This window comes from Microcebus murinus, chromosome 20 (assembly GCF_040939455.1).
Source record: "Microcebus murinus isolate Inina chromosome 20, M.murinus_Inina_mat1.0, whole genome shotgun sequence".
Taxonomy (NCBI): domain Eukaryota; kingdom Metazoa; phylum Chordata; class Mammalia; order Primates; family Cheirogaleidae; genus Microcebus; species Microcebus murinus.
In genome coordinates, this window is record NC_134123.1 from 9,676,598 (window position 1) to 9,703,851 (window position 27,254).

General features: G+C 53.3%; 1 protein-coding gene across 1 annotated transcript; it reads left to right on the forward strand.

The window, feature by feature from the left end:
* Nucleotides 1–26,261, forward strand: MMP2 (matrix metallopeptidase 2). Its single transcript, XM_012755949.2, has 13 exons — nucleotides 1–465; nucleotides 3,056–3,282; nucleotides 4,122–4,270; nucleotides 5,386–5,514; nucleotides 5,733–5,906; nucleotides 8,611–8,784; nucleotides 9,839–10,012; nucleotides 11,899–12,054; nucleotides 13,241–13,376; nucleotides 17,481–17,617; nucleotides 18,945–19,104; nucleotides 23,487–23,596; nucleotides 25,372–26,261. The coding sequence occupies exons 1-13, from the start codon at nucleotides 313–315 to the stop codon at nucleotides 25,473–25,475; spliced, it is 1,983 nt and encodes a 660-aa protein (XP_012611403.2). The 5' UTR covers nucleotides 1–312; the 3' UTR covers nucleotides 25,476–26,261.
* The last annotated feature ends 993 nt before the right edge of the window (nucleotides 26,262–27,254 follow it).

Below are 27,254 nucleotides of genomic sequence, written 5' to 3' on the forward strand. Positions count from 1 at the left end.
CTCCCAGCCCAGCCGGCCACATCTGGCGGCCGCCCTCCCTTGTTTCCGCCGCATCCAGACTTCCTCCGGCGGTGGCTGGAGGCTGCGCATCTGGGGCTTTGAACATACAAAGGGATCTCCGGGACCTGCGAGGGCCGGCGGCGGCGCGGGCCGAAGCGCGGGGTCGGACCATGAGCCGCTGAGCCGGGCGCAGCCAAGGCGACGGAGCAGGCGGCCGCCAGCGCTGCGCGGCCGAGCGGGCGCCAACCGGGCTGCGCCGGCCAGGAGCCCCGAGCCAGCGATCCCCGGGCGACGCGGGGCCGGGAGGCGACGATGGAGGCACGAGCGGCCCGGGGCGCGCTGGCCGGCCCCCTGCGGGCGCTCTGCGTCCTGAGCTGCCTGCTGGGCCGCGCCGCCGCCGCGCCGTCGCCCATCATCAAGTTCCCCGGCGATGTCGCCCCCAAAACGGACAAAGAGTTGGCTGTGGTGAGTTGCTCCGCTGGCCTCAATAGCCAAGTTTAGACAAACTTCGGAGGCACGGAATGGGGCCCTCCCTCGCCCCTCCGCAGTGGGCGCGCAGCGTGGGGAGGAGCTTGGGGGTCTTAGGCCGGCTGTTGGAGTGATCGGGAAGCTTTGGTGAGCGCAGAAGACCTTTGATAAACAATCTGGCAGCCTTCAGGACACAGCAAGGGGCGAGCGACCGGAGGGGGAGGAGAGACGAGTGCTTTGGCAAACTGATGCAAAGGGGCCCTTTTGTGAATAAAGGGGTCCTTGTCTAGTTGATCTGGGGGATTTGGCATGGGGAGTAGCTTCGTAAACAACTTTTGGTCACATCTGGGGATTTGGCGACAGGGTCCCTGGCAAGCGTCTTGGTAGGCCTTTGGCAAACAGCTAAAGGGGGCTTTCTTTTTTTTTGCAAATGGAGAGCTTGGGGAAGGGTACTTTAGCAGACAGTTTGGGTAAATTTTTACATGCCTGAGAATGGGAGGGAGCTCTGGCCAAAGCGGGGCTTGGCAAACTTCTGGGAACCTTTGGCACACATCTGGAGAGGGGCCTTGGATAAACAGCCTGAGGGGACCGCTTGTTAAATAAGTGAGGCTGGAGGGAAGCGGCGAGCGCATCTTTTCCGTCTGGCTTAATGGGCATGTTGGCCAGGAGCGTCAAGGGCTGGGCCTCTGAAAGTTTCCTCGAGCTTCTACAGGAGATCTGGGGACAGAAGGAGAGGGCTGACCGGGCGGGCGGGAGGAGGGAGAGGCCAGCGCAGGAGGGCCCCTGGCGCGTGGGGCGGGCTCTCCCACTGCGCCCTGCTAGAGTGGGAGAGCCCTCCCTCCTGGCGGGGCTCCGGAGCTAAGGCTCAGATGTTGTTTTGCTAGCCTGAGCGCGCCTGGCTCCAGGGGCACCCTTGCCGCTGCGCTACTTAAGCAGAGACTGAGGAGGGGGCAGCTGAAAGACTTTACCTCCCACCCTGTAAGCGCGGAGGGCTGGGGACCCCTTAGGATGTCTTCTCCCGCCCATAGAACATCTATTGCCTCAGCCACCCTGGCCTCCACCCAAGTGATTTAACTTCTCCCCAACCTGTCCAGGGCAGTGCTCCCACACTCTTTGGTCACCCTCTAGGACCGGACACGAACCCTCTCCCAGCCCCCATCCTTTCCCAGCATAGATGGGTGGGTTGGGGGACTTCCTTACATTTTTAATGGGCTGCTTTTCTCAAGGGTCTGGAACTGACTGGCAATCATGTAGCTGTTGGTTGGAGGGTAATGACAAAGCCACTCGAGTCCCCATCCACACCTTCTCCAGCCAAGGGAAGTCCACGCTGCCCAGAAGTAATGTCATGGAGGTGTGATGACTTTGGACTTGCACCCACTGGCTTCACATCAAGGCCTGGGTGCCCTACCTGACTGGCCTAGTGATCTTGGGCAAGTGATTTAAGTTCCCAGTTTCTTCATCTGCAAACTGGAAATAATAATGGTATCTATCTCCAGGTTAAAGGGGAGGTCATCTTAGAGGCTTGCCTGGCACGTGGTAAGCACTCAGTAAACATTAGCCATCATTATGCTCATATGATTATTACTGTCGCACGCTCTGTTTCTCTTTCCTAACTGCCCCCAACAAGGTTAGAGCCACTGTCATGAGATCTTCTGGCTCCTTTCACCATTGCATCACAGCGTTTATCACATATTTAATTTTGCATTTATCTGTGATTTATCAGCCTCCCTGCACTGGGATTTGAACCTTAGAGACAAAATTGTCTATCTCGTTTACCAATTTATCTCCAGCAGTAGTATGGAGCTTGGCACGTGGCAGGTGTCAGAGAGTATTCTTTGAATAAATAAACAAGCTGGTTGGTTCCTGAACCAGGAACCAACAGAGGCCTGTTCAGTTTTGGCCTCTGTTTGGGCAGAGACAGTTGTATAGCCCCTGAAGGGCAAGACCATTTTCTTCTTGGAAATAGCAGATTCAGGATTTGAACACAGGTCTATATGCTACCAGACACAGGTCTATCAGCTACCAGAACCCACGCACATAGCCCTTGAATCTGTCTATAAGACAAAGAGAGGGAAATACTCCCTAAGCCACCAACTGTTAGGTGCATAAATGAGATGTTGGAAGTGAAGCAAGGGTGCTAGAGTGTCCTGGCTCCTAGGATGGGCTCTGGAACCGGATTACTTGGTCTCAAATCCAGATCTGCCATTTGTGAGCTGTGTGATCTTAGGCAAGTTTCTTAACCTATCTGTGCTTTAGTTTCTGCCTCTGTGCAATGGGGATAATATGTCTATGTTATAAAGCTGTAAGCATTAAATGAGTCAACAGATACTGACTTTAGTGCCTGTGCATATAGTCAGCACCCAGCACCAACATGTATGTAGTAGCCATGCTCTCTCTACAGCTATTATGTCACTCAGCTACTGTGTGATAGCACTGGTTTGGGGACCCAGGGCTCCACCCCATGCTCTTAGGACCCTAGAGCATTCCTGTCTGGACTATGGGGCTGGACGGCGTCGCTGCAGCCTGCTTGGGTTGACACTATGCCACCCTAATGTGGCTGCCTGCCTTGGGCGTTCGTTTCTTCCAGCAATACCTGAACACCTTCTATGGCTGCCCCAAGAAGAGTTGCAACCTGTTTGTACTGAAGGACACACTAAAGAAGATGCAGAAGTTCTTTGGGCTGCCACAGACAGGTGACCTTGACCAGCGCACCATCGAGACCATGCGGAAGCCACGCTGTGGCAACCCAGATGTGGCCAACTACAACTTCTTCCCCCGCAAGCCCAAGTGGGACAAGAACCAGATCACATACAGGTGCCAAGGCCGGGCGCGGGGAGGCTGGGCCATTGGGCTGAGGGGCACGGAGTCTCCTTGGGCCTTGTCTTCTTCCCACTCAGGCAACCCATGAGGGATTCTTTGTGAGCTCTTGACATCTTAGGGAGTTTGGATCCAAAGTTCTTAGGAAATAGATCAGACAGACCTGAACTTGAGTCTGGCACCTACTAGCTGCGAGGCACTGACCTACTTTTCAGTGCTGTGAGTGTTGGCTTTCCAATCTACAAAATGGGGCTAAAAAGACCCTTCTTCGTTGGGTAGGTTGGGGAGCTAAGCTAGATTGCACTTATATAAAGGGCTGCCACATAGCAAGAGTGTAATAAATGTTAGTCATCATAATATTATTAGATGGGGTCACTGGGGCAGGCAGAGGGAACTTGATGATTGGCTGCTAATTGGGCTCTTATATCATAGAGCTGTTATAATTGGTTGCTAATTGGGCTGAGAGCTCTGCTCTGTATGTCTGGTGTCGGATTCCAACAGTGAGATCTTTGTCCTGTGTCCCATATGCACTATTTATGTCCTTACCTTGCCAGCTAGAAGCAAGAGATGGGACTCCTGAGTTAGGGTTTGCAAAGGTTGACTGGTCTGGAACGCCAGGGGACCTCAAGGCATTCTGGGCGGGCCCGTTCTTGGCAGTGCTCCTTGCTCCACTTGCACACATGTACATACATGCACACGCATTTGCACTCCTCACATGCTTGTGCACACACTTGCATGTTCGTGCACGTACACACGCATTTGCACGTATCCATGCACACTCACACACACGCTCGCACACATGCATGTGCACTCACATGCATTTCCACCACCTCCAGGATCATTGGGTACACGCCGGATCTGGACCCAGAGACGGTGGATGATGCCTTCGCTCGTGCCTTCCAAGTCTGGAGTGACGTGACCCCACTGCGGTTTTCTCGCATCCATGATGGAGAGGCTGACATCATGATCAACTTTGGCCGCTGGGGTAGGCAGCAGAGGGCTGGCAGGGCGTCAGTGCAGAGACAAGGGGTGATAGGGACCTAGAGAGGTGAGGGGTCCTGAGGGCAGCTCAGATAGCAGAACAGAAGGTGTAGACACTGGAGGTGGTTTAGGTGGGAACAGACACTGGGGAGCCGTGTCAATGTGGGGGCAGGCAGTGCACTATGGTGTGACCGGGAGGCACCATCAGCCTAAAGTACGTACGTTCCTGCTGGACTGTCCACTGTGGCAGCCACTAGGTACATATAGCTATTTAAATTTAAATTAGTTAAAATCAAAAGAAAATTAAAATTCAGGTTTTTGGGTACGATGGCCACATTTCGGATGCTCAGTAGCCGCACAAGACTAGTGGCTATTGGGTTGGGTGGCACAGAGGAAGACTATTCCCATCGTCACAGAAAGTCCTGTTGGATGATGCTGGCCGACACCAAGGAACTGTAGATAGGAGAGTGGGTCAGGCTCAATGGAGCGGTGTAGACATGAGAGTAAGCGTAATAGAACCCAGGGTCAAGGTGGCCACGCAAGTTGGTAGTGTGAACACTGGCAGTAGCACAGGCACGAAGGTAGGTAGTGTAGACACTGAGTGGTTTAGGGATAAGGGTAAAGGACGCAGGTCCAGAAAACAGTGTAGACATTGGGTGGGTGGTGTGGACCTTGGTGCCAAAGTAGCCTGGGGGTTAGTGCTTCAGATATTGATGACAGTATGACCTGAAGGTAGGATATGGCCAAGGGGTCAGTGAGGACAGGAGGGTAGAAGGTACAGTGGGGACAGTGAGAGTGCAGGGTGGGGTCACTGGTGTGGCAGTGTGGGTATATGGGCAGGCATAGCATCGTGCTGGTAGTGTAGACAGCAAAGAAAGGTGGTATAGACACTGGGGGCCGAGCAGACTTGAAGAAGCAGTGTAGACCATAGGATGGTGACCACGAGGCCAGCAAACCTCTACGGAGTCCCCGTGTTCCCCATTCTGGATGACCCCAATGGGATGAGGAGGCGGACAGAGGCTAGGAGGTCTAAAGGACTCCTCATGTGGATTGAGGTGCTGGGTGGGTTTCAGGGTCCAGCTGGGGCAGCTAGAAGCTGAGACGCAGGGTGTGTTTCAGAGCACGGAGACGGCTACCCCTTCGATGGTAAGGACGGGCTCCTGGCCCATGCCTTCGCCCCGGGCACCGGAGTCGGGGGAGACTCCCACTTTGATGATGATGAGCTGTGGACCCTGGGAGAAGGGCAAGGTAAGAAAGGGGGGACCCTGTGCATGCCCCAATCCTCCTCTCCAGCCCTCTGCATGCCTCCTGTCCCCTAGCAACAAGGGCTGTGGCTTCCCTGGCAACCCTGGGAAGCTCCAAGTCTCCATCTACTTGCACCAGAGAGAGATGGGAGGGGAAGGGAAGTTCCTGGTCTCCAAAGAAAGACCTGGAGAGGTAGAACCTCCACCGTCTGTTGCCCCCAGTGGTCCGTGTGAAGTACGGGAATGCGGATGGGGAGTACTGCAAGTTCCCCTTCCTGTTCGACGGCAAGGAGTACTCCAGCTGCACCGACACCGGCCGCAGCGACGGCTTCCTCTGGTGTTCCACCACCTACAACTTCGAGAAGGACGGCAAGTACGGCTTCTGCCCCCACGAAGGTGAGCATCGCCTGGCCCCGGGCTTGTCCCCTCAGCCCTCCAGGGTCCCCTGCTACCTGCTAGGCCCCTCCCTCCACCCTCCCCAGAACTGGCACTGCCAGGCAACCGGCGTCCCCACAAAGCCCTACCTTCAGGTCCCACTGTCCCGTGTCTCTCCCACCTGCGCCATTCTTTTCTTAATACTTTGATTAAGTCAATTCGGGTTTTCTGAAATCTCGCCACTAGCAATGTTTGTGAAATCAGAGGTTTGACGTGCTAATGATTTTTTTTCTAGCATCCATTAGAATGAACTTAGAACTATTAGATTTCCCAGTGGTTCGCTCTAGAACCAGTCTCTACCCTCCAGCCAAGACCGAGGGTTCAAGGGCATGAGGAGAGGCTTGGGGACGGGTGGAAAGCCCAGATGGGGAGGCAGGACTCAGACCAAGGCTGGACCCCACCCTGGCCTGGGGCTGCCAACCCAGGAATTTCAGCCACTGCGCCCGACTGGTCCTCAGGCTAACTCTGCTAGTGAGTGTGGTCATGGGGCTCATGCCATCTGCCTCTCTTGAGCTCTGTCTTTCTCTTCCTTCACTCTGTCTAGCTTGTGTGTGCATCTGTGTCTTGACAAATACATTAGGCTTGACTTAATATTTGTGTGTGTGTGCTTGTCAGTGTTTGACACATAACATTTTCAGAGATTTTGAAACCATGTAAGGGTTTAAAAAGGGGTGATGGGTAAGGGTATTGACATACTCAATCCTTTTTTTAAAAAAACCACTTCATAATCATAAGTCACAAAAACACAGTGTTATAACTTCATACTCAATCAAGTCATTATATTTGATAGCTCTGGCAATTGAAAGCCCAGAAAATTGGAGAAAATAGGAGAAAAATCTAATTGCTAAATCCTACCTTCTTCTCCATCCCATGAAGACTTTTTAGTCCAAATATGTCTTTGGGGCTGTAATTTCACATGTTTGTGAATCTGACCCCATTGCAACAGAGCACCGAGCACCAACCATCTAGACAGAAGGAAAGAAACAAAGAGCTAGTTAAGTGTCTTCCTGTTTACGCTTTTATTACCAAAGCTAAACTTGATATTAAGCAAGAGTTCAAGCCATTCACCATTAATAAGTCAGAGAGTTTTTAGAAAAAATATTTTCTGTATCTTAACATTTCCCAATAGGGATTCAGGTGACGTTAACCCTTCCATGTGTCAACCCTCTGATTAGAACTGAACGCCTTGATAATAGAAGTGAAAACAGCTGTATTGCATCAGCTTGGGAAGGGTTTTTCCCTGCATTGGACATGAGCCGTTTTTTGGTGTTTAGCCAGGTGCAAACGCGCACAACACGCACGTGTTTAGGTCTCGGGGCAGAGGTTCTTGTTACTCAGCCCCTGCTGACTGCTGAGTCAGCGTCTGATCTTGGCCATCGTGTTGTGGGGTGTTCGGGAAGACACAGGGGCTTCCTGGGAGGTAGAAGTGCAGTTCATGGGAGGCCAGGGGCAGGAGGCTGGCATCAGTCAAGGTTAACTGTTTGCCTTTCCCCACTCTGAGGCCACCGAGGTGTCTGGGCTCAGTTTTGCCCCTTTCTTAGGTCCCATTGTTTCTGGCATTGCAGACAAGTTCTCTTGGCTGGCGGTGGGGGGCGAGGGGAGAAGTGAGGACAGGGGGGCCCCAAGTCCTGCAGTGGGAGGCCAGGGACTGGGCCCCATTCTGGCCACGGTGGAGTTAATGGGGGCTGGTGAGGTCACCTCTGGCGCCGCTGTGCACAGATGGTCCTTGTTACGCACTGTGGTTTTGCTGGTTGGCAATTCCAGAGACGCACCATTTTGTAGCCTTGGGGTGGATGAGAGGCTGGGGGAGCCGGGAGAGAACCCGAGACAGACAGGCCAGACTCTGACCCCCACTCTCTCCCCAGCTCTCTAGCCATGGCCCAGTCTTGGGGAGGTCAGAGTGGGAGCCTGGAGTGTGTATTAAAAGGTTCCCAGAGACACGACCTCCCACTCCCTCCCTCCTTGTCTCCCCTTGTCTCCCCGCTGCAGGGACGGCCACAAGGCCATCTGGGCAAGGGCCTGGGTTGAAAGGAGGTGAAGCTTTCCTCTCTGTGCACGCGTGTGCATGTGTGCGTGTGTGTGTGTGCGTGTGTGTGCGTGTGTGTGTGCGTGTGTGCGTGTGTGTGTGTGTGTGTGTGTGTTTGAGAGTGACAGAGAGAAGGAGCGAGAGAGAGAGAGACTCTGTGTTCTGTGGTGTTCAGTTCCAGCCCTCAGCCACTTCTTTTGTGACCCTGAGCAGTTCCAGAACCAGCTTTCTCCAAGCCTCAGTTTCCTTATCTGTCAAACGGAGAAAGGCTTGCAGTTCTGCCCACCGTGGATGATATATGAGCAATCTCCATGATGTGGGGCATGGGCCGGGCGGAGTGGACAGTGGCCCTGGGCTGGGGGCAGGGTTCTGGAGGGCCCTGCCGTGTGCCAGTTGTTAACCCTTTCCTTGCTGGGGATCCATAAGGTCCCAGGGGAGGGCTTGGGTTGCCCAGGGAGGCAGGGGTCCTCTCTGGGAGCGCAGAGAGGCGGTTCTCTACCAACCTGTAAGAGAGAGTTTTTAATGTTAAAACAACACAAGTCTCACTGGTGTGAACCAGCTGGGAGGTGGCCAGCCAGCACTATGCCCAGGCAGGTGTCTCTCTCTCATTCGCATCCCCCCCTCTCTTCCCCACCCCAGCCCTGTTCACCATGGGTGGCAACGCCGATGGACAGCCCTGCAAGTTCCCGTTCCGCTTCCAGGGCACCTCCTACGACGGCTGCACCACCGAGGGCCGCACGGACGGCTACCGCTGGTGCAGCACCACAGAGGACTATGACCGCGACAAGAAGTACGGCTTCTGCCCGGAGACCGGTGGGTGTCGCTGCCGCTCCCCGCCAGGGTCCAGCGGCCTGCTATCTAATGGAAAACCACAAGACCCCCCATTCCCCCAGGACAGGGGTGGGAGTCAGGGTACTTACCAGCCTGTACGGCCTGGGCACCCAGGCAGAGCAGACACTGGGCACCACCAGCCAGTTCAGCAGGTTTGGCGGTGCCTAAACGCCAGGCCCGCCCAGGACCCTACGACTGACCTGCAGCCCTTTTCTCTTTCCTCCCTGATCAGTGTTTTGTTTCTCTCTCCCCTTCTCTGACTTTGCAGTCTCTCTTTCCTGCCCTTGCTAATCTGTGTCTCCATCTTTTAGTCTCTGTTTCTCATTAGGCGCTCCCTCCTTCCCTCCCTCCCTCCTTCCCTCCCTCCCTCCTTCCCTCCCTCCCTCCTTCCCTCCCTCCCTCCTTCCCTCTTTCCCTTCCTCCCTCCTTCCCTCCCTCCCTCCTTCCCTCCTTCCCTCTTTCCCTTCCTCCCTCCTTCCCTCCCTCCCTCCTTCCCTCCTTCCCTCCCTCCTTCCCTCCTTCCCTCCCTCCTTCCTTCCTTCCCTCCCTCCCTCCTTTCCTCCTTTCCATCCCTCCCTCCTTTCTTCCCTTTCAACACACTTTGTGCAGCAGACACAGAGACTGGTCTCCCCTGGACCTGCCTGTTGGGGATCCCAGTCGAGGGGGGTGTGCTGGTGCCACCAACTCTGGCCAGCCCCGCTTGCCTCTGGCCCTGCTGCCCATCCATGGGAGGCTAATTATGGCTCTGAGTGGCTGCCTGGGTCTGAATCTCGCTCCGATGCCTCCTAGCAGAGTGGGCTCAGGCGAGTTGCTTAATCTCTTCGAGCTCCAGGGTCCCCATCCATGAATTGGGGGTGACATTTGCTCCCTGCTGCACAGGGTTGTTTGGGGGTGGGCTGAGAGGTGTGCACAGACTCGATCCAGTGCCTGGGACCGAGCGAGTCCTCGGTAGGTGTGATTTGTTAATGGCGGCATCGTGGCATTGTTCCCTGGGGGTGGCCTTCATGGCCCTTGACCCATGTCCCTGACCCCACAGCCATGTCCACGGTTGGCGGGAACTCAGAAGGTGCCCCCTGCGTCTTCCCCTTCACCTTCCTGGGCAAAAAGTATGACAGCTGCACCAGCGCTGGCCGCAGTGACGGGAAGATGTGGTGCTCGACCTCGGCCAGCTATGATGACGACCGCAAGTGGGGCTTCTGCCCCGACCAAGGTATGCGGCCCTGGCCACAGAGCAGGGACACTAGACATTGCCCCCACCCCCAAACCTGGGCTGGAAACCTCCCTGAGACCGCACCCCCCTCAAGCATAGACACTGCCCTTGAGACACCCACCTACCCCGGTGTAGACACTGCGCCTCCTCCCAGCCCCGCCCACCGGGGCCAAGTTAATGCCCATGCAGGTGAAGACACAGCCTCCAAGACCAGAGCCCGGTCACCCCATAGTCACCTCCTGGGTGGAATCGACACCCCTGAGGACACACAGCTCTTCCCTCCCTCCTTAGCCGCGCCCTGGGCCGAGCTGGTGCTACTAAAAACGTCTGAATTCTGGGCACAGGTCACCCTGCCCTGGAGAGATGATTCTCCTAAGGGGCACTCCCACTCCAACCCGATGCCTTCAGGAGCTGGTGGGCAGTGATGAGAGGCCAAAGGAGTAGCCTCCTGCTTGCTGTGACCCCACGGTGCATGCAGCCCGGGGGCCCCCGAGCCCTGCCTGCCCCATCGGCACCATCCTCTGCCAAGGTGTAGGTGGCGGGTCCTCGTCAGCACAGGGTGCTGAGGACAGCCGGCTGGGACAGCTCTCTGCCCTCCAGGACTCCTGGGCTGGGGGGGACAGTGACCCCGAGACAGCCTGCGACCTTACTGGGCTGTCAGTGCAGAGAGCTGGGTGCTCAGGGCCCAGTGCCCATTCTAGTCTTCAGGGTCCAGGGTCATCGGGCTCAAAGCTCCCTGCTGGCCCGGGATGGCAGGCGAGGGGGCTGGTGCGGGGCCTGCCGGAACTAGCCTCGTGTCACTTTCATTGTGTTTACTCACAGTGGGGAGTACTTGGCAAGTGCCTGCGATAGAGGCTGGCCAAGGGAAGATTTCCTTACACAAATTCTGTGCTGGAACATGTCGTGCTCTAACCTGCTCTCTCCAGCCTTCTACCTGCAGGTGGATTCTCCATCTGCCTGAGTGGTTCAAGGCTCCAGAGCCGAGTGGCTCACCTGGGGTGAATGTCAGTTTCCTAGGGCTGCCATAGCAAAGTGCCACAAACCGGTGGCTTAAGGCAACACAAGTTTATTCTTCCTTGCTTCCAGAGGCTAGAAGTCTAAAATCAAGGTATCAGTAGGGCCATGTTCCCTCTGAAGGCTGCGTCACTCCTGTCTCTGCCTGTGTCATGACGTGCGTGGCCTCCTCCCCTCCGTGTCTGTGCCTCTCTGTGTGTCCTTCCTCTTATAGGGACACAAGCCATGTTGGATTAAGAGCCCACTTCATTCCAATATGATCTCGTTTTAAATACATCTGCAAAGACTTTATTTCCAAATAAGGTCACATTCACAGGTCCCCAGGGTTAGGACTTGAAAAAATCTTTTGTGGGGACAACACATTGATCCCACAACAGGGTGTGACGTAGGGTTTGCTCACTGTCCGTGGCTGAGCCTGGGTGACCACTCCAAGTGGGAACGGTTCCTACTGCTTTCCCTGGGTCACTAGTGGTGGCGCCATGGGGCCAGCTTTTCCCTGTCCTCTTCCCTCTTCAGAGAACCCAAAGGACAGGTTTTGCCCCTGGTCTTTATAGGTAAACACAAGAAGACAGGAAGCATGAAATTTTACAAATGGGACTTTGAGTATTTGTAGATGTCACCTGTCCTCCTCCTTTACAGCACACCTGCAGCCTACCCTGGAGAGGGACAAGAGGACTTTGGTTGGCCCCACCTGGAAGCAGTAGGCATAGTGTGTTAATCCCAGAATTTCCAGAGAAATTCTGTGTCACTCCCAGGGCCCTCAGTGCCACTGTGGGGACGTCCTCAAAAGTCTCCCTCACTGGGCCAGGTCCTGACTCCCCTGTCATCTCTCTCCCTGTCTTTCCACCCCCGTCCCTGCCTGCGGCCCTCAGGGTACAGCCTGTTCCTCGTGGCAGCCCACGAGTTTGGCCACGCCATGGGGCTGGAGCACTCCCAGGACCCCGGGGCCTTGATGGCGCCCATTTACACCTTCACCAGGAACTTCCGCCTGTCCCAGGACGACATCAAGGGCATCCAGGAGCTCTACGGTAAATCTCAGCCGGGGGCCTCTGGCTGGGGTCTGGGGAGACCATGCGCCTCGGGATGGAGGTCCAGGGGGTGGAGGCAGCGAGGTCCCCGCTATCCAGGACTGCCAGGGACAAGGACAGTGTGGGAGGTGGCGGTGTAGACCCAGTCCTGGGGAGCTGGAGCAGTGCTCCACGGGGACACTGGGGCAACCCCTTCCTTCCGAGCAACATGGGCATCGTGCCCCTCCTGGCCCCCATCTCTAGGGCTCTCCATTCCTAGGTGAGTAAACTGAGTCCCGAGAAAGGCAACCTTTCTGGCCCGTGGTCACACCAGTTTAAGCAGCTGAGTGGGGTTTAGAGTCCAGGAGAGTTAACTAAGTAAGAGCAGAATTTTCCAGCATGTGGAATGACCATGATATGGGGGTGAAAGTTTCTAGCTTTTATAATGTGTTTTTATTTTAATATGTAATAGGAACATAACTACTAGTGCCAAAAACCAATGATTTATCATTAGTGCTTACAGTGAGGCTAGAGTTTTAAAAAATCGGTCCATTTTTTTAAAAAAAAAAAAAAGTTAAATATTTACTGGTTCTGGTGGTACCTGGACCAGGCCGAAGTAGCGCAAGAGGTGGCTGAGTGATGACGTTTGGGAACACTGGACTCAGGAAAGGACCCTGGATCTGGGCTGAGAGGTGCTGGGTTCGAGTGTGGCCTCTGCCACGCACCAGCTGCGAGAGATTGAATGACCTTTGCCTGTTGGGACTCAGTTTCCTCATCCCTAAAAGGTGGCTGGTAACATGAGGAGTGAAGGCATTAATCCTTGAGAAAGTGCCACATTCCTGGTGCTGGACACACAAGCGGCCCCCTGACCACCCTGGGTGTAAGAATCTGAGCTTTGCATTTGAATCCTCAACCTTTCTGGGCCTCAGTTTCCTCATCTGTAAAATGGTGCAATAATGCTACCCGCTCGCAGGGATACAGAGAGGACTGATGTCAGTAAAGCGCATTTATAAAGCACAAAGGGCCACGGGATTCTGGTTTCTTTCCAAGTCCAGGCACCTTCTCTTTACCCTAATGGGCTCACACTGCAGCCAGAATACGATTCCTTCAGGCCCTTTGCAGGGTGGGTGGGCAGCCCCGTGGGTTCAGCCTGGTGGGTAGAACCCCTGGAACTAGGGAGAGTCTGAAGTTTGTTGTCCTCCCCCAGGGGCCTCCCCTGACACTGAGGCTGGTACCGGCCCCACCCCCACGCTGGGACCTGTCACTCCCGAGCTCTGCAAACAGGACATTGTCTTTGATGGCATCGCTCAGATCCGTGGTGAGATCTTCTTCTTCAAGGACCGGTGAGTGCAGGAGCTTACTTCTTTCCTGCTTGTCCCTGTCCTCTGCCCTTTCCTCGTTATCCTTGTGCCCCCCCTCAGCTGAGGACCCCCCTGGGGGTTCACAGAGTGACCTGTATCAGGCACTTTTGCTGTGCCGCAGACAACCTCCAGACCTCCAGATCTCAGTGGCTAAGCTCGAGCATCCCATTTGCTCCTTCGTGGTCTGTGGGCCTACTGGGTGTCCTGGGTCCTGGCCGCAGTTGGGGTTCGGGTGCACTCTGCATGTCACTCCTTTCCCTGGGAACAGTGGCTACTCGTGGCGGATGGCAGGGTGCAAGAGGCTGCATCAAACCACACAGACACCTTTCAAGCCTCCACTCACGGGGTCAATCCCGACCCCTGCCCTAGACGAGGGGACTACAAAGTCACATGGCAGCACACACAGATGTATCATTCCAAAACAGGGATGGAGGGAAGAATTGGGAACAGTAATTTAGTCTACCACAGGCCTTCTGTGGCCATGGCCTTAAATGGCCAAATTGCTCTTTGTATGGGTAGCGAGTGACCACTGGGTGGAGAGAGGCAGTATCCTTTGTGCTGTAGATAAAGGCCCCCACTCAGTTGACAAAGGCTGAGACTCACCCTAATTCCAGAGCCCCCTGGGGAATGGCAGGCAGTACCTAGGGCCTCATCAAAGGATTCATCCATCTGTCTATCATCCATCTATCCATCCATCATGACATCCATCCTTTCATCATTCCTCCATCCATTCACACATCGATTCATCCATCATCCATCCATCCACCCATCCATTATCCATTATCCATCCATCCGTCCACCCATTATCCATCTATCCTTTCATCCATCCATCCATCCATCCATCCATCCATCCATCCATTATCCATCTATCCTTTCATCCATTTAAAGAGTGTAGTAGTTAAGAAAATGGACTTTGGAGTCAAGATTGTCTGGGTTAGGATTCTGGACCTGCTACTTAATGTTTACATGATCATAGGCAAGTTAAGTATCTTCTCTGTCCCTTGGTTTCTTCATCTATAAAATGGGGCTGATATTCCAACCAGCTTCATGGGTTGGTAAGGATTAGGTGAATTTAGTACTTAGAACAATGTCTGATGCAAAGTAAGTGTATTCTGTCATATTAGCTATTATTATGGAAAAATAATTATTTGGGATCTACTGTGCCAAATACTTTGCTAGGCTTTAATAGGTGGGAGAGGGAGGCAGAGGCACTGCTTAATGTCTAGTTTAGGGTTTTCAAAAACAGGTACCCGGGCCATCTACACCAGAACCACCTAGAGCAGCGGTCCCCAGCCTTTTTGGCACCGAGGAGGATCTGTTTCATGGAAGACAATTTTTCCCTGGCTGGTGGGAAGGGGTGGTGACTTTGGGATGATTCAAGCACCTTACCTTCATTACACAGTCAGACCTCTCTGTTAATGATCATCTGTGTGTGCAGCTGCTCCCCAGCACTAGCATCACCGCCCCAGCTCCACCGCAGATCATCAGGCATCAGGTTGTCACAAGGAGCCGCAACCTAGATCCCTGGCATGCGCAGTTTGCAGTAGGGTTCGCGCTCCTATGAGAATCTCATGCCGCCGCTGATCTGACAGGAGGCGGAGCTTCTGCAGTGAGTCAAGCAATGGGGAGCGGCTGCAGACACAGATGCAGTTTCGCTGCTCACTAGCCGCTCGTCTCCTGCTGTGCTCGCAGTTCCTAACAGCCCATGGACCAGTACCAGATTGAGGACTGCAGACCCAGAGTACCGATATTAAAAGTCTGGCTTTCTGCCCCCAGCCCCAGGTCCTCCTCCGACTGAAATTTCTAGAGGTGGGCCCCAGGAATCTGCATTTTAGCAAATTCACCCGATGATTCTGATGCACATTAAAGTTTGTACATTGCCAGTCTGGTTTGGGAAATAGAGGCAGAGAGAACTAGACAGTAACACATGGCAGAATGAAAGAAATGTGATCACAGAGGCATCAGCAAGATGCTTTTGTGGGCGCGTCCCAGCCAAGGAAGGCTTCATAGATGAGGCAGCATCTGAGCAGAGGCTTTTTAAAGGAGAAACAAGATTCTGGTGGACGGTGATGGGGGGCGACAGGCAGGGAGGGTGTCTGAGGCAGGGGGAACTGCAAAGCCAAGCCACGGAATGGGAAAGTTCCTGGCCTAGGGCAGGGAGGAACAGAGAGCATGGTGAGGTTAGAAGATGTTCCAGAAACTTTCAGGAAGGGCTTTCTCTGCTCTGGACACTGGGCCAGGTGCTGGGGTGCAGGTTCTCTGTCCTTCGCAGGGTCTGCTGGCCGGTAGGGAGGTGGCAAGAATGCATGAGAGTGGGACTCAGAGTGCAATGCGAATCCCAGTCCCACCGGGCCGCGAATGCCCAAGCAAGGATGTGGAACAGCAGATAGCAGTGCTGCCCTGCAGCCCCGTCACAGGGATCCCCAGTGTCCTTTCCCTGGAGAACTTCTTACCACGTGCAGATCTGAGATGCTTGAGCCTGGGAGAGGGTGCAGAGGCCTAGATGGGAGCCCTCCCCGGCCTGCCACATCACAAGTTCTTTCAAAAGGAAGCTACTGAGTGTTTAATGGGCTCATTGAATGAATCAGTAAATATTGAAGCACCAATCATGTGCAAAAATTGGTGTCAGCACTGGGGGAACAAGAAGGATAGTTTCGCAGGGTGATTAAACTCAGACTTTGGAGTCAGATCTGGATTTGAATCTTAGTGACTAAGAAATAACTTAGAAATAACTAAGTCATTAAATCTTTACCTCTCTGAGCTTCATTTGCCAAATAAAGATTGTGATAGCCTCCTGTATCAGGTTTTGCTGCAATTAAGAGACACCCTGTCCATGACACCAAACTCGACCCAGCTTCATTCAACGGTGGGGAACAATTATTCTCACGTGGTATAAAGTCCAGGGGTAGGGCTGCCTGCAGGGACAGAGAGATGGTCAGTGACTTGTTGTCTTTGTCCACTGCCAACTTCTACACAGACTTCATCCCAAGGCTGGGTGCCCTCATGGTTACAAAATGGCTGCCAGTGGCACTTTGGGGCTACGATCCCTGCCCACATCCATCAGGAGAAAGAAAGACACACACACACACACACACACACACACACACACACACACAGATTCCAGATGTGCAATACAGGTCTGTTTGTTCAATTTTATCAGGCCAGTGTAAGTCATACGGCAACTGCTGAATGAATAATAGTTGACAGGGAGTGCAAAGCTCTGACTGGCTTAGACTAGTAGTTCTCAAACTTCAGCATGCATTAGAATCATCTGGAAGGCTTGTTAAAACAGATTCTGGCCCCAAGCCCAGAGTCTGATCCATAGATCTCGGGAAGGACCCAGTAATTTGCATTTCTAACGAGGCCCAGGTGACGCTGAGGCTGCTCTTCCGGGGACCACACTTTGAGGACCAGTGGCTTAGACTACTCAGTACCTACTCCTTTCATGGGGACTGGGGACACAGGGTGTGGGGAGGTGAAGGATGGGTCATAGATGTGGAGTTCTGCAAGGAAGGATAATAAGGAAATAGATAACAGATGCTGGGTAGACTGCCAGGAGCACATGTTATCTTATACTATTGGGAGAATTCAGTAACAAGGCACATAACGTGCTTGGCACTCAGTAGGCCCTCACCAAGTGATAGCTCTTACTCTTGCCAGTGTGCACAGATCAATTCCATTTCAATCCAGGAAACACTTCTGAGTGCCATCAGCCCCTGTCTCAGTTGGCGTCAGGTTAAATAGGAGAAATAAGACAAACCAACACACACTGCCGTCCCAGGCACTCAGTGTTGACGACTTGGAGAGGCTTAGAGGAGGGAGAACACAGTGTGGACAGAAGTAGACAGGGAAGGCTTCCTGGAGGAGGCGGGGGGGAGGAAGGAAAGGGGGCTGGTGCATCTTGCAGAGGGGAACTCTGCCCATTCTCCAGTCCCCTTCTGGCCTTCCTTTGATCTTGCCTGCCCCTCCGATCATGGACTCGTCACCGGGATGATTCCGGGTGGGCTTGGGAGGCACCTGTGGTTGGAGCTGCAAGCTGCAGAGAGACTGAAGGTGTGGTTTCCTGTGTCCCCCGCCCTCCCCCAGGTTCATTTGGCGGACAGTGACGCCACGTAACAAGCCCATGGGGCCCCTGCTGGTGGCCACATTCTGGCCTGAGCTCCCGGAAAGGATCGATGCTGTGTACGAGGCCCCACAGGAGGAGAAGGCCGTGTTCTTTGCAGGTGTGTGGGACGGGTCCTGCCCCGCCCCCGCTCCACGGGGCACTGACACAGGGCTGCTGCGGGGCCCACGCTCTCTCCCGCAGACCACAGTTCCTGTGCACTGTGCGCGCTCCCTCTCCTTGATGATCCATTCCTGCACGTCATCCCAGAGAGCTGGATTCCTCCAGGAGACGGGTTCAGACACCCAGCATCAAATAGCCTTAACTCGCAGGGTGCATTTTCCATTTTCTTTTAATTCTTTTTCAATCCCTCTGATTCCTTTTCTAGAAGAAAAAAAAAAGTCAGTTTAGTGCTGGTGTATCTCTAACAGCCGTGTGTGTGTTTGTGTGTGTGTGTGTGTGTGTGTATGTGTGTGTGTGTGTGTGTGTGAGTGTGTGTGTGTGTTTGTGTCTTTCTCTCACCTTTCTAGTGCTAGAGCCTTTGGCAGGTTTTGGTGTGAATTTTTACAAAACCGCCTTGTTTTTAGTTTTCATTTGAAACACAAATTCATTTTAACTTAGGTTAGTTAGTTATGATAGGGTGATGTTTCAAACCAGGACAAAAATGGATTATTCAATAAATGATATTTAGACAACCAAGAAATTTTGAAAAATAAATTTATTTTTTTTTAAAGATTTCAAAATGAATTCACTAAAACCAAAATATTAAGTAAATGATCATAGAAGGACTCTCTAGAAGTGGTAAAAATCATCGAGGTAGGGTTGTATGACCAAAGTTTGGGAAGCCCTGCTCATCCAATACTGACCTGAACATGGACCATGTGCTGGCTTTGCCAGGCCCCAGGAATGCAGCCCCTGTCCCCTTGTCACTCGCAGACTGCTCGGGAGACAGCCGGGTGTTGGACACGGGAGCGCAGAAAGGACCATGATCGGAGCACCCGGGGTCCCTGCCACGGGCTGAGGTGGGATCACAGGAAAGGCTTCCTAAAGGAGACACAGGCTCAGCCAAGACTGTGCGGACTCGATGTCCTGCCCACCCGTTCCCGTCTCCTCCACCCCAGGGTGATCACAGGGCACCTCTGCAAGTCAGGAAAGGTGCCTCTTCCTGGCAGGTGTGGCCCCCAGGGTGTGCCACCAGCGAGAGAGCGTGGGCTGGCCCCTCCCCCACTGGCCTCCTCGGCAGGGCACCTTCTCTAATCAACTCCTAACGCCCGACGACGTGTGAGCCCTGATTCTGGGCACTGAGCCCAGCCGTGAGCAGGAAGCTGTGCCCTGCTGAGAATGGGCGCAGCGGGGCCCGCTGGCAGACAGGTGACAGGAGGAGCAGGCTGGGCTGGGGGATTTCAACATCAGCCACCAACGCGCCACACCCTCTGCTTCCACTGCAGGGAACGAGTACTGGGTCTACTCTGCCAGCACCCTGGAGCGAGGTTACCCCAAGCCTCTGACCAGCCTGGGATTGCCCGCTGACCTGCAGTGGGTGGACGCTGCTTTTAACTGGAGCAAGAACAAGAAGACGTACATCTTCGCTGGGAACAAGTTCTGGAGGTGAGAGAGGGAGGTAGACAGGACGGCAGCGTGGCTGGCTGCCTGGAGCTGCAGAAGGCATGCTGAGGCGCCATTGTGCCCCCGGGGTCAAGTTCAGGGGTTGGTGGGCCACCGAGGCCTACGCCCTGATCCCTAACCTATCCGGGCTGCAGCCCCTCTGATAGAATCTCGGTCAGAATCTCCTTTCCCTTTTCAGTAGTCTTTTGCTTGGGCCTGTGTCTGGTCTGGACTCTCACATTTGGGGGTAACTCACTGAAGAAGGGGTAATTAAAGAGAATAACTCTGCTACTGATGCTATGCCAGGCGCTATCCCAAGGGCTCTGTGAAGTGGGTATTATTATTGTCCTCATTAGACACATGAGGAAACTTGGGTTCAGCAAGGTTAAGTAACTAGCTTAAGGTCACACAGCCAGGTAGTGACAGGATGGGATTTATTTTTTTGGTTGTTTTTTGTTGTTTTATTTTTTTGTTTTGTTTTTGTTTTTGAGAGAGGGTCATACTGTGTCACCCCAGGCTAGAATGCAGTGGCATCATCATAGCTCATTGTAGCCTAAAACTCCTGAGCTCAAGCGATCCTCCTGCCTCAGCCTCCCAAGGAACTGACTGGGACTACAGACATGAACTACCGCACCCGGCTACTTTTTTTCTATTTTTGGTAGAGACGGGGTCTTGCTCTTGCTCAGGCTGGTCTCAAACTCCTGACCTCAAGCAATCCTCCAGTCTCGGCCTCCCAGAGTGCTAGGATTAGGGGAGTGAGCCACCACTCCCAGGGACAGATTGGGATTTGAACCCTGGCATTCTGGCCCCCTGAGAACATGCTAGTCTTCACTACACTATACTATACCCGGGGTTGTGGGGTTCCAAGACATGGGGGTCGTAGAAGCAAGGATGCAGACAGCACAATATGAAGAGAACTGAGAGCTGGGTGCCCCAGCCATTCACATTCAAGCCCCTTGGAAGCCACAGGCGCCCTCTGGCAGGCCCACAGCAGGCCCAGGGGCTGTGGGCACACGCTGGCAGGGGAGCAGTAGGGAAGCAGGTCACCTGCTCCAGGTCATCTGCAGGGAGGGGTCCAGTTCCGAGAGGCCATGGTCAAGGCTAAGGGGCCAAGGAGTCCAATATCCAGGAACGGTCCGTGAGAGGCAGCTTAAACCTCAGGAGTTTGATTATAATTCTTCATACTTTCCAGATAAGGAAACTGAGGTCCAAAGACATTGAATAACTTGTCCAAATTATTTATATAAAAGTGTGCTGGCACGGAACCAGGATATAGCTGCTTCTCCTGTCTTCTAACCCAGTCCCCTCCGCTATGTCCTCTGGGTCATTTGGTCAGTGGGGTGGGCAGAGGGGTTTTCACGGTGTCTCTCCGTGCCCGCCTTCCCAGCATCCCCACACTCATGCTGCGGCTGCCACTGCACTGGGACGCCACCCAGGAGCTACTCAGAGGGCACTCCCCGCCACTCTGTGCGCCACCCCTGAGCAATGGTGCTTCCTTCCCAAGGCCTCTCTCTCTTCTCCCCCTGCCCCCGCATTCAGAAGCTGTTTCTGTCCCACGCCTGCCCCAGTCAGGGCGGAATTCCAGACACATTGCTAAGACACTTAGCAACCTAAGCTGATTGATATCTCAAGCCTCAAGAAAGAAAACAGCGAGGCAGGAAACCGCGGAGCGGGCTTTCTACCCGCAGGCTCCGAATGCTCCCCGGCGCCAGCACGCACTGCGAATGGCATCTCAGCGTCGCAGGCCCTTCTGAATCTCCCAGTCTCGGAACTGGGGACAGTGGGAGGCGCAGATCCCAGACACATGAATCTTAGAATCACAAAGCCCCGGCATCTCCGAATCGTGGTGTTGGAAGGACTTCATAATCACTCTCCCATACGCTGTGTGGGTGTAAACACACAAGAACAGATGTGTCTGTGTACGAACATCACACACACACACACACACACACACACACACACACTGACATGCAGGCTGTGGCAGTGCCCCGCGGGGTTTTCAGGCAGACTGTCTGCCTCCCAATCCTTTTCCACAGCAAGCTCACCTCCCACAGGTGAGCTGGGACAGGATGGACAGGCTGCTCTGCAGTCCCCAGAAACCTTCCTGGGGCTGCCCTAAAAGGGGCAGAGCTGAAGGGCCAATCAGAGGCTCTGGGCTGGGCTTCCGAAGGAGACAGATCTCTGTCCCAGGAGAGGTGTCTAATGAGCCTGTGACCTTGGCCCTGGTGTGGGGTCTGCAAAGGCCCCAGACCTCCTTGCTGGAGAGGGGGAGAGAGCCCCAGAGGACAGAGGGTGAGCAGCTGCCTCCTGCGTGCCAGGGAGTGCTTGGTCCCTGCTTTGAGAATTTTCCACTAAGCCCACAGATTCAACATCCCCTCTGTGCCAGGCACTTAGCTGGGCGCTAGGAAGACAGTGGTCGAGAAATAACCACTCGATGTCCGTATGGAGCTTATAGTAGAGGGAGGGCAAGAAACATAAACACATCTGCATCGAATAATGGTTGCTATCCATACGGGGACTGCAGCACAGCCCAGGCCTGAGGCTGTGCACGTCACCTGTGCTTCTCACTTATGGTAGCATTAGCCCCTTCGTCCAGGTGTGGAAACTGAGTCTGAAGTGGCTCAAAGATACACATACAGAAAATCTGGGACACTTTCTATGACTGTGTTTGGAACACCTGCTGTTCACTGCAGCCCCCACAGCTGCAGAGAAGTTCCAGAGTGTCACAGAGAACTCCTCAAAACAGTGTGCCCCTGGGTGGGAAACACTGTTCAAAGAGATCATGGGGACAGAGAGGAAAGTGAAGAGATGTGGTCCCGTTCAGAACAGACATCTGGCGCTGTGGTGCTTGTATTCTTCTGGATGAAAAGAACTTGGAAGCAAAATAGGTCGCTTCTCTCAGCCTCAGTTTCCTCATCTATACAATGGGACTGATTCCTGTGGGTAGAATGAGAAAGAAACGAGGGCAAGTTTAAGCTTGGGACACATCTCGGAGCCACCATAACCCCAGGGAATGTAGTTAGAGGGGCGAGTGGAGGTGACATGGGTGGGGATTTGAGCTGGGGACCGTGGTGCCCTGGGTCGTGAGGGGGCATGGCAGGTGGTGTAAGACGCAGCCTTACGATGCAGCTGGGGTTGAGGAAGGCTTTTCTGGCAGTTTCTGCATGATGGGCCGCGGGAGAAGACCCCGCAGAAGGGAGCCTGCAGGGGCAGCTGCGTCATCCGGGGTGGAGTGGCGAGTGGCGAGGCTGCCGTGGGAAGGAGACAGCCCGCCAGGAGGCAGCAAAGAGGAAAGCCTGGCTTTTCCCAGGACAGGATTCAAACAGATCTTTCTAGAAAATGAGTTCCATGAGGCCGGCGAGACTTTATCTTGTTTACTGAGATATCCACACGCACATAGTGGGCACCCATTAAATATTTCTAGAATAATGAAGTGGGAAGCAAAGGAAGCCAAACGTTTTAGCACTTAAAAAGTTCTCCAAAAAGATTTTAAAAGACAGAGGTGCTGCTGGCCCGGGAGAAGGACATGCCACCTAATGGCCCAGGTATTCGCCCTAATTAAAGGCAGAGCCCAGAATGACGACACACCCCGAGAGCTGCAGCCAGCGCTGCGGCCCTGTGATCCGCCCTGTGACTAACAGGCCTTGGACTCACGTGCACCACCTCGCACTGGCATCGCACTGCCAGCCACCGCCATCTCGGACGCGGAGCGCCATCTCCGCTTGGCAGGTGACGAAGCAGCCATTTGTCCGAGCCACACGGTGAAAGAAAGATGGGGCAGGGCCCATCCCAGGCTCCTACTCTGTTGCTCCTCAGACTACGGCAGGATCTGTTTGTAAAGGAACTGACATTAAATACTCAATATGACTATTTACCAGACGTGGGGATAGATGCTTTGCACGTGCTATTTTATTTAATATATATTAAATACGCTAACTTAAATATAACCCTATTTTATAGCTGGCAAAACTGAGGCTCACAGGGCAACTTGCAGCCCTGGAGCCAGACAGAAGCTGGGAGCAGCTCCTAAGCCTCTGATCTGTAAAATGGGTGCTGCAGTAGTCACTGTGTCGTGGGATTATTGTAAGGATTGAATGAGAAAGTGTGTGGGGAAAGCGGTGACACATAGTCAGTGCTTGGTGACTGTCAGCAGTCATCACAAGATTGTTTTTATGGGGTTGTCCGAAGTCGTGTAATTAGTAAGTAGAGGAGTTGGGCTTTGGACTCAGGGCTGACAGCTCGTCCCTCCACTGCCGCCAGGCTGCAGGGCTAGGTCTGGGGTCTCAGGCCCACCCAGGAGCCACCGGCGGGCCCCCCCACCCAGGTTGCGGGAGGAGAGGGCTCTCGAGAGGCCCTGCTGGTCCACCCTGCCTGTTTCTTTACAGATACAATGAGGTCAAGAAGAAAATGGATCCTGGCTTCCCCAAGCTCATCGCAGACGCCTGGAACGCCGTCCCGGATAACCTGGATGCCATTGTGGACCTGCAAGGCAGTGGTGAGCCACCCGGCCCCTGTCGCTTTCTAGGACTCCCGCCCCTAGCCAGGGCCCAGCTCCTTGCTAGCACACACTCCTTCATTGTGCCCGGCGGCATGCGGCGCCCGGAAAACAAACCAGCCCCTTCAGCTGGGGCTGGGACGGCGTCCAGACCCCTGACCTCTGCTCCCTGGGCCTGGCTCCAGGAAGTAAGGCCCAGAAAGGCCCCTCACAGCTGCAGGGCCTGCAGCCAGGGCCAGAGAGGGCGGGAGGCCGGGAGCGGGGAGGGAAGGAGGGACATGGGCTCCTTGCCCTGGATTCATTCTGGGGTTTGGTCCAGGCGCTCTCTCGTCCTGCAGGAGGCCTCGTTTGTGGCCGCCTCCCATTAGCAGAGGGATGGCTCCGTTTGAGACAAGGCAAACTTTGTCATGCTCTGTTGCTCATGTGGCAAAGGTCCCCGCTCAGCCCGGTTTGCCCTGGTTCCTTGCTGAATAAAACCCCAGCATCAGCGAGGGACAGAATTTGGAGCTGGAAAATTGTTCCTGGGGAGGTTTCTATGAACTCTGTAGGGCCCTAGAAATGAGTCCAGTTTGGCTTTTTAGAGATTCCATTTAAACTCTACCGAGTTTTTTTTTTGACTGCCTATTGTATGCTGAGCACAGAGCTTGGACCTCCGGTGGCTAACAGTCTTACACGTCCAAGAAAAGGCAGTGCCCAATCAGGCGCCAGATTAAGGATCATCTTCGACAGTGAATATCCATTAAGCACCTACTATGTGCTGGGTTTTTTAAAAAAGCAAATGAGATCACGTGTGTCAGGAGCCACAGATTCCAAATTCTGTAGGGGCCAGGCAGGTAGCACAAATGAAGGAAGCGGGCAGCGGCAGACAATAGGGAAGGGAGGGGTCTGCCGTGAGCCAGAGAACACATGGCTCATTTACAGGGGCCAGGTGCTTCCCAGTTTCTGATGATTATTGGCCTGCAAGAAGGTGGGCGCTGTGTTGTTAGATAGTCCAGTTGTTTTTAAAAGAAGCCAGAAATCTGTATTTTCATGTGACTTTTCCAGATGTTTACGTGTTGGCAACTTATTCAGATTTAAAGACAAACAAAACAAAACAACTTGTGTGAGCCAAATAAAACCCATCTGTGGGCTTCATAGGGCTGGAAGCCTCTTGTTTTGCCACCTCTGGTATATGGAAAGTGCTTAGTTTGGTGCTTGTGCTAACGGGGGAGTTTATTATTATTATTAATAGCATGTGTTATCTAAATTAATCCTCACCACAAACCCTAAGAGGTTGGTGTCTTTATCCTCATCTTAGAGATGAGCTAACAGGGACCAAGAGAGTTTATTTCCACAGCATTTCTCTTCCTCCAGTCCCAGAGAGGTCTCTTCTGGTTTAATACATTGACTGCCACACTAGAAAAAAAAATTTTTTTCCCCTGGGACCACGGTGTTTTATTAAAACAAAACAATCCTTTCTAATGTATTATTTGTATTGTTTTCTGTGCATGAGTTATATGCAATGCAATCCATGTTTTTAGAATTAAATTGCCAATATTAATTGTAACAATAAGAACATCAACAAGTGTTAATAAGATTTTCACAAACCAACTGCAGAGTTTTGCTTCATGCGGCCCTGGGCTCAAAACTAGCTGGAGTTAAATGTAACTCACATGGCAGTCAGTGTATTGAAAGCTTCTTCCGTATGTAATGCAGACATTCAAAGCTCCAGAACCTTCTGTGTGCCAGAACATCAGGACAAGGTGGTCACAGCCTCTCTGTTTTCTCTGTCCCAGGTCACAGCTACTTCTTCTATGACATGTATTACCTGAAACTGGAGAACCAAAGTCTGAAGAGTGTGAAGTTTGGAAGCATCAAATCCGACTGGCTGGGGTGCTGAGCAGGCTGGGCTCGCACAGGCCCTTCCTCCTCTTTGCCTTCTGCACACCCGGCCATGAGCACCGCAGAGGGACCCGTGGGGGCCTGGCAGCCCTGCCTGCAGTTCTGTAGTTAATCAGCGTTCTCACTCCCATCTGGTAATTTAAGAATCCAGAGAGTGGCTCTGCCCTGTGCCCAGGATAGGTGCTGATTTGTACCCTCCCAGCTGCCCTTCCCCCTCCCATCCCACCAGCCCTCAGAGCCACCCCTAAAGACATACTTTGACATTTTCAATGCAGCCCTGCTTTGGGCTGCCCTGGTGCTGCCACACTTCAGGCTCTTCTCTCTCTACAACCTTCTGTGGCTCACAGCACCCTTGGAGCCAATAGAGACTGCCTCAAGAGGCCACTGGTGGCCCAACAGCTTGGCATGGGGCAGTGGGATAAGGGCATGGCCAGATGGCCACCCTAGACACTTTTCACTGCTGGCTGCCTTAGAACCTTCTCTACATTAGCAGTTTGCTTTATATGCACTTTGTTGTTTTGTTTTGGTCTTTTTATTTTTCCCACTTTGAAACTGCACTTCCTGACAGAAGGACTCAGGTTGTCTGAAGTCACTGCACAATACATCTCAGTCCACATAGGTTCCCTTGTTCATTCAATTCAATATACCCCTTCCCAGTTGCTTCCTCCACTGGATGGAGGAAAACCAAGCCATGGCTCCCTGCTCCGCCCTCCCTGCCTCTCCCTGCAACAGTTCCCCATGGGAAATGTCAACAAATACGAATAAAGACACCAATTGTGTGGCAGTGTTTGCCATCTGTTTTAGCAGGGCACAGACAGGTGCCACAGCCCCAGCCAGAAGAGGAAATTTTAAAGTCCAATTCTCTGCTTCCTTCCGGGCACAGGTGATATCTGCTGGAAAGCTCAGAGCTTCCAAAGTAAAAAGCAAGAGAACCTCAGGGTGGGCGAGCTCCATCCCTCTGTCCTGTAGGAAGAGCCCCAAAGCAGCAGCAATTCTGTTATTATATTGTATTGGGGTGTCTGTTCATGGTTCGCTTTCTCTCTGAGTGTGTGTCTTCATTAGCAATCATACCAATGCTAATGCTACTACTGCTAACAACGAACAACAATGATAACAGCCCCTTTATTAATAGAATGCTTACTATGTGCCAGGGATCACTTAATTTAACCTTTACAACCACCTAAAGAGAAAGGCTATTAGTTGAGTTGAGTCTTATTGATGAAGAAACAGGACTAGAGAGAGGTGATTAGCCCAGGGTCCTGCAGGTTTTAGGTAACAGAACCTGTATCAAGGCCAAAGGATGACCTAGAGGAGAAGGTGTAGCCCTCAGCCCAGAACCCCCATCAGCCCCTAAAACCACCCCAAGTAAACACACTAGGAGAGAAATAATATGCTTGTTTCTAAACACAGCTAGCATTAATGGATAAGCTCCTTATTCCTCCTTCCTACCAGCCTGTTCACCCCTAATCCCCTCCTACACAGAAATTATGGAGCTACTGCCAAATGGAAATCTAAGGCTTGGGGTTTTTCAGAGGCCCTTTCTGGCGCTCATAGTCCGATGGTGTACTGCTTCAGGTCTCTCATGGTGGGGCTGGTGGGGAGGGGTTAAGGAGTGGACTAGTGGTCACTCTAGGGGTGACCTCAGTGGGCTTGAAGCCATCTTATCTTCTCCCATGTCCTGCCCCCTGGCTCAGGTTCTTGAGGATCCTGGAAAGAGAACCTGTGCAAGTATCTGGCTAAAGAGCCTCGAGGGCCTGCCAGCCCCTACTTGAAGGAC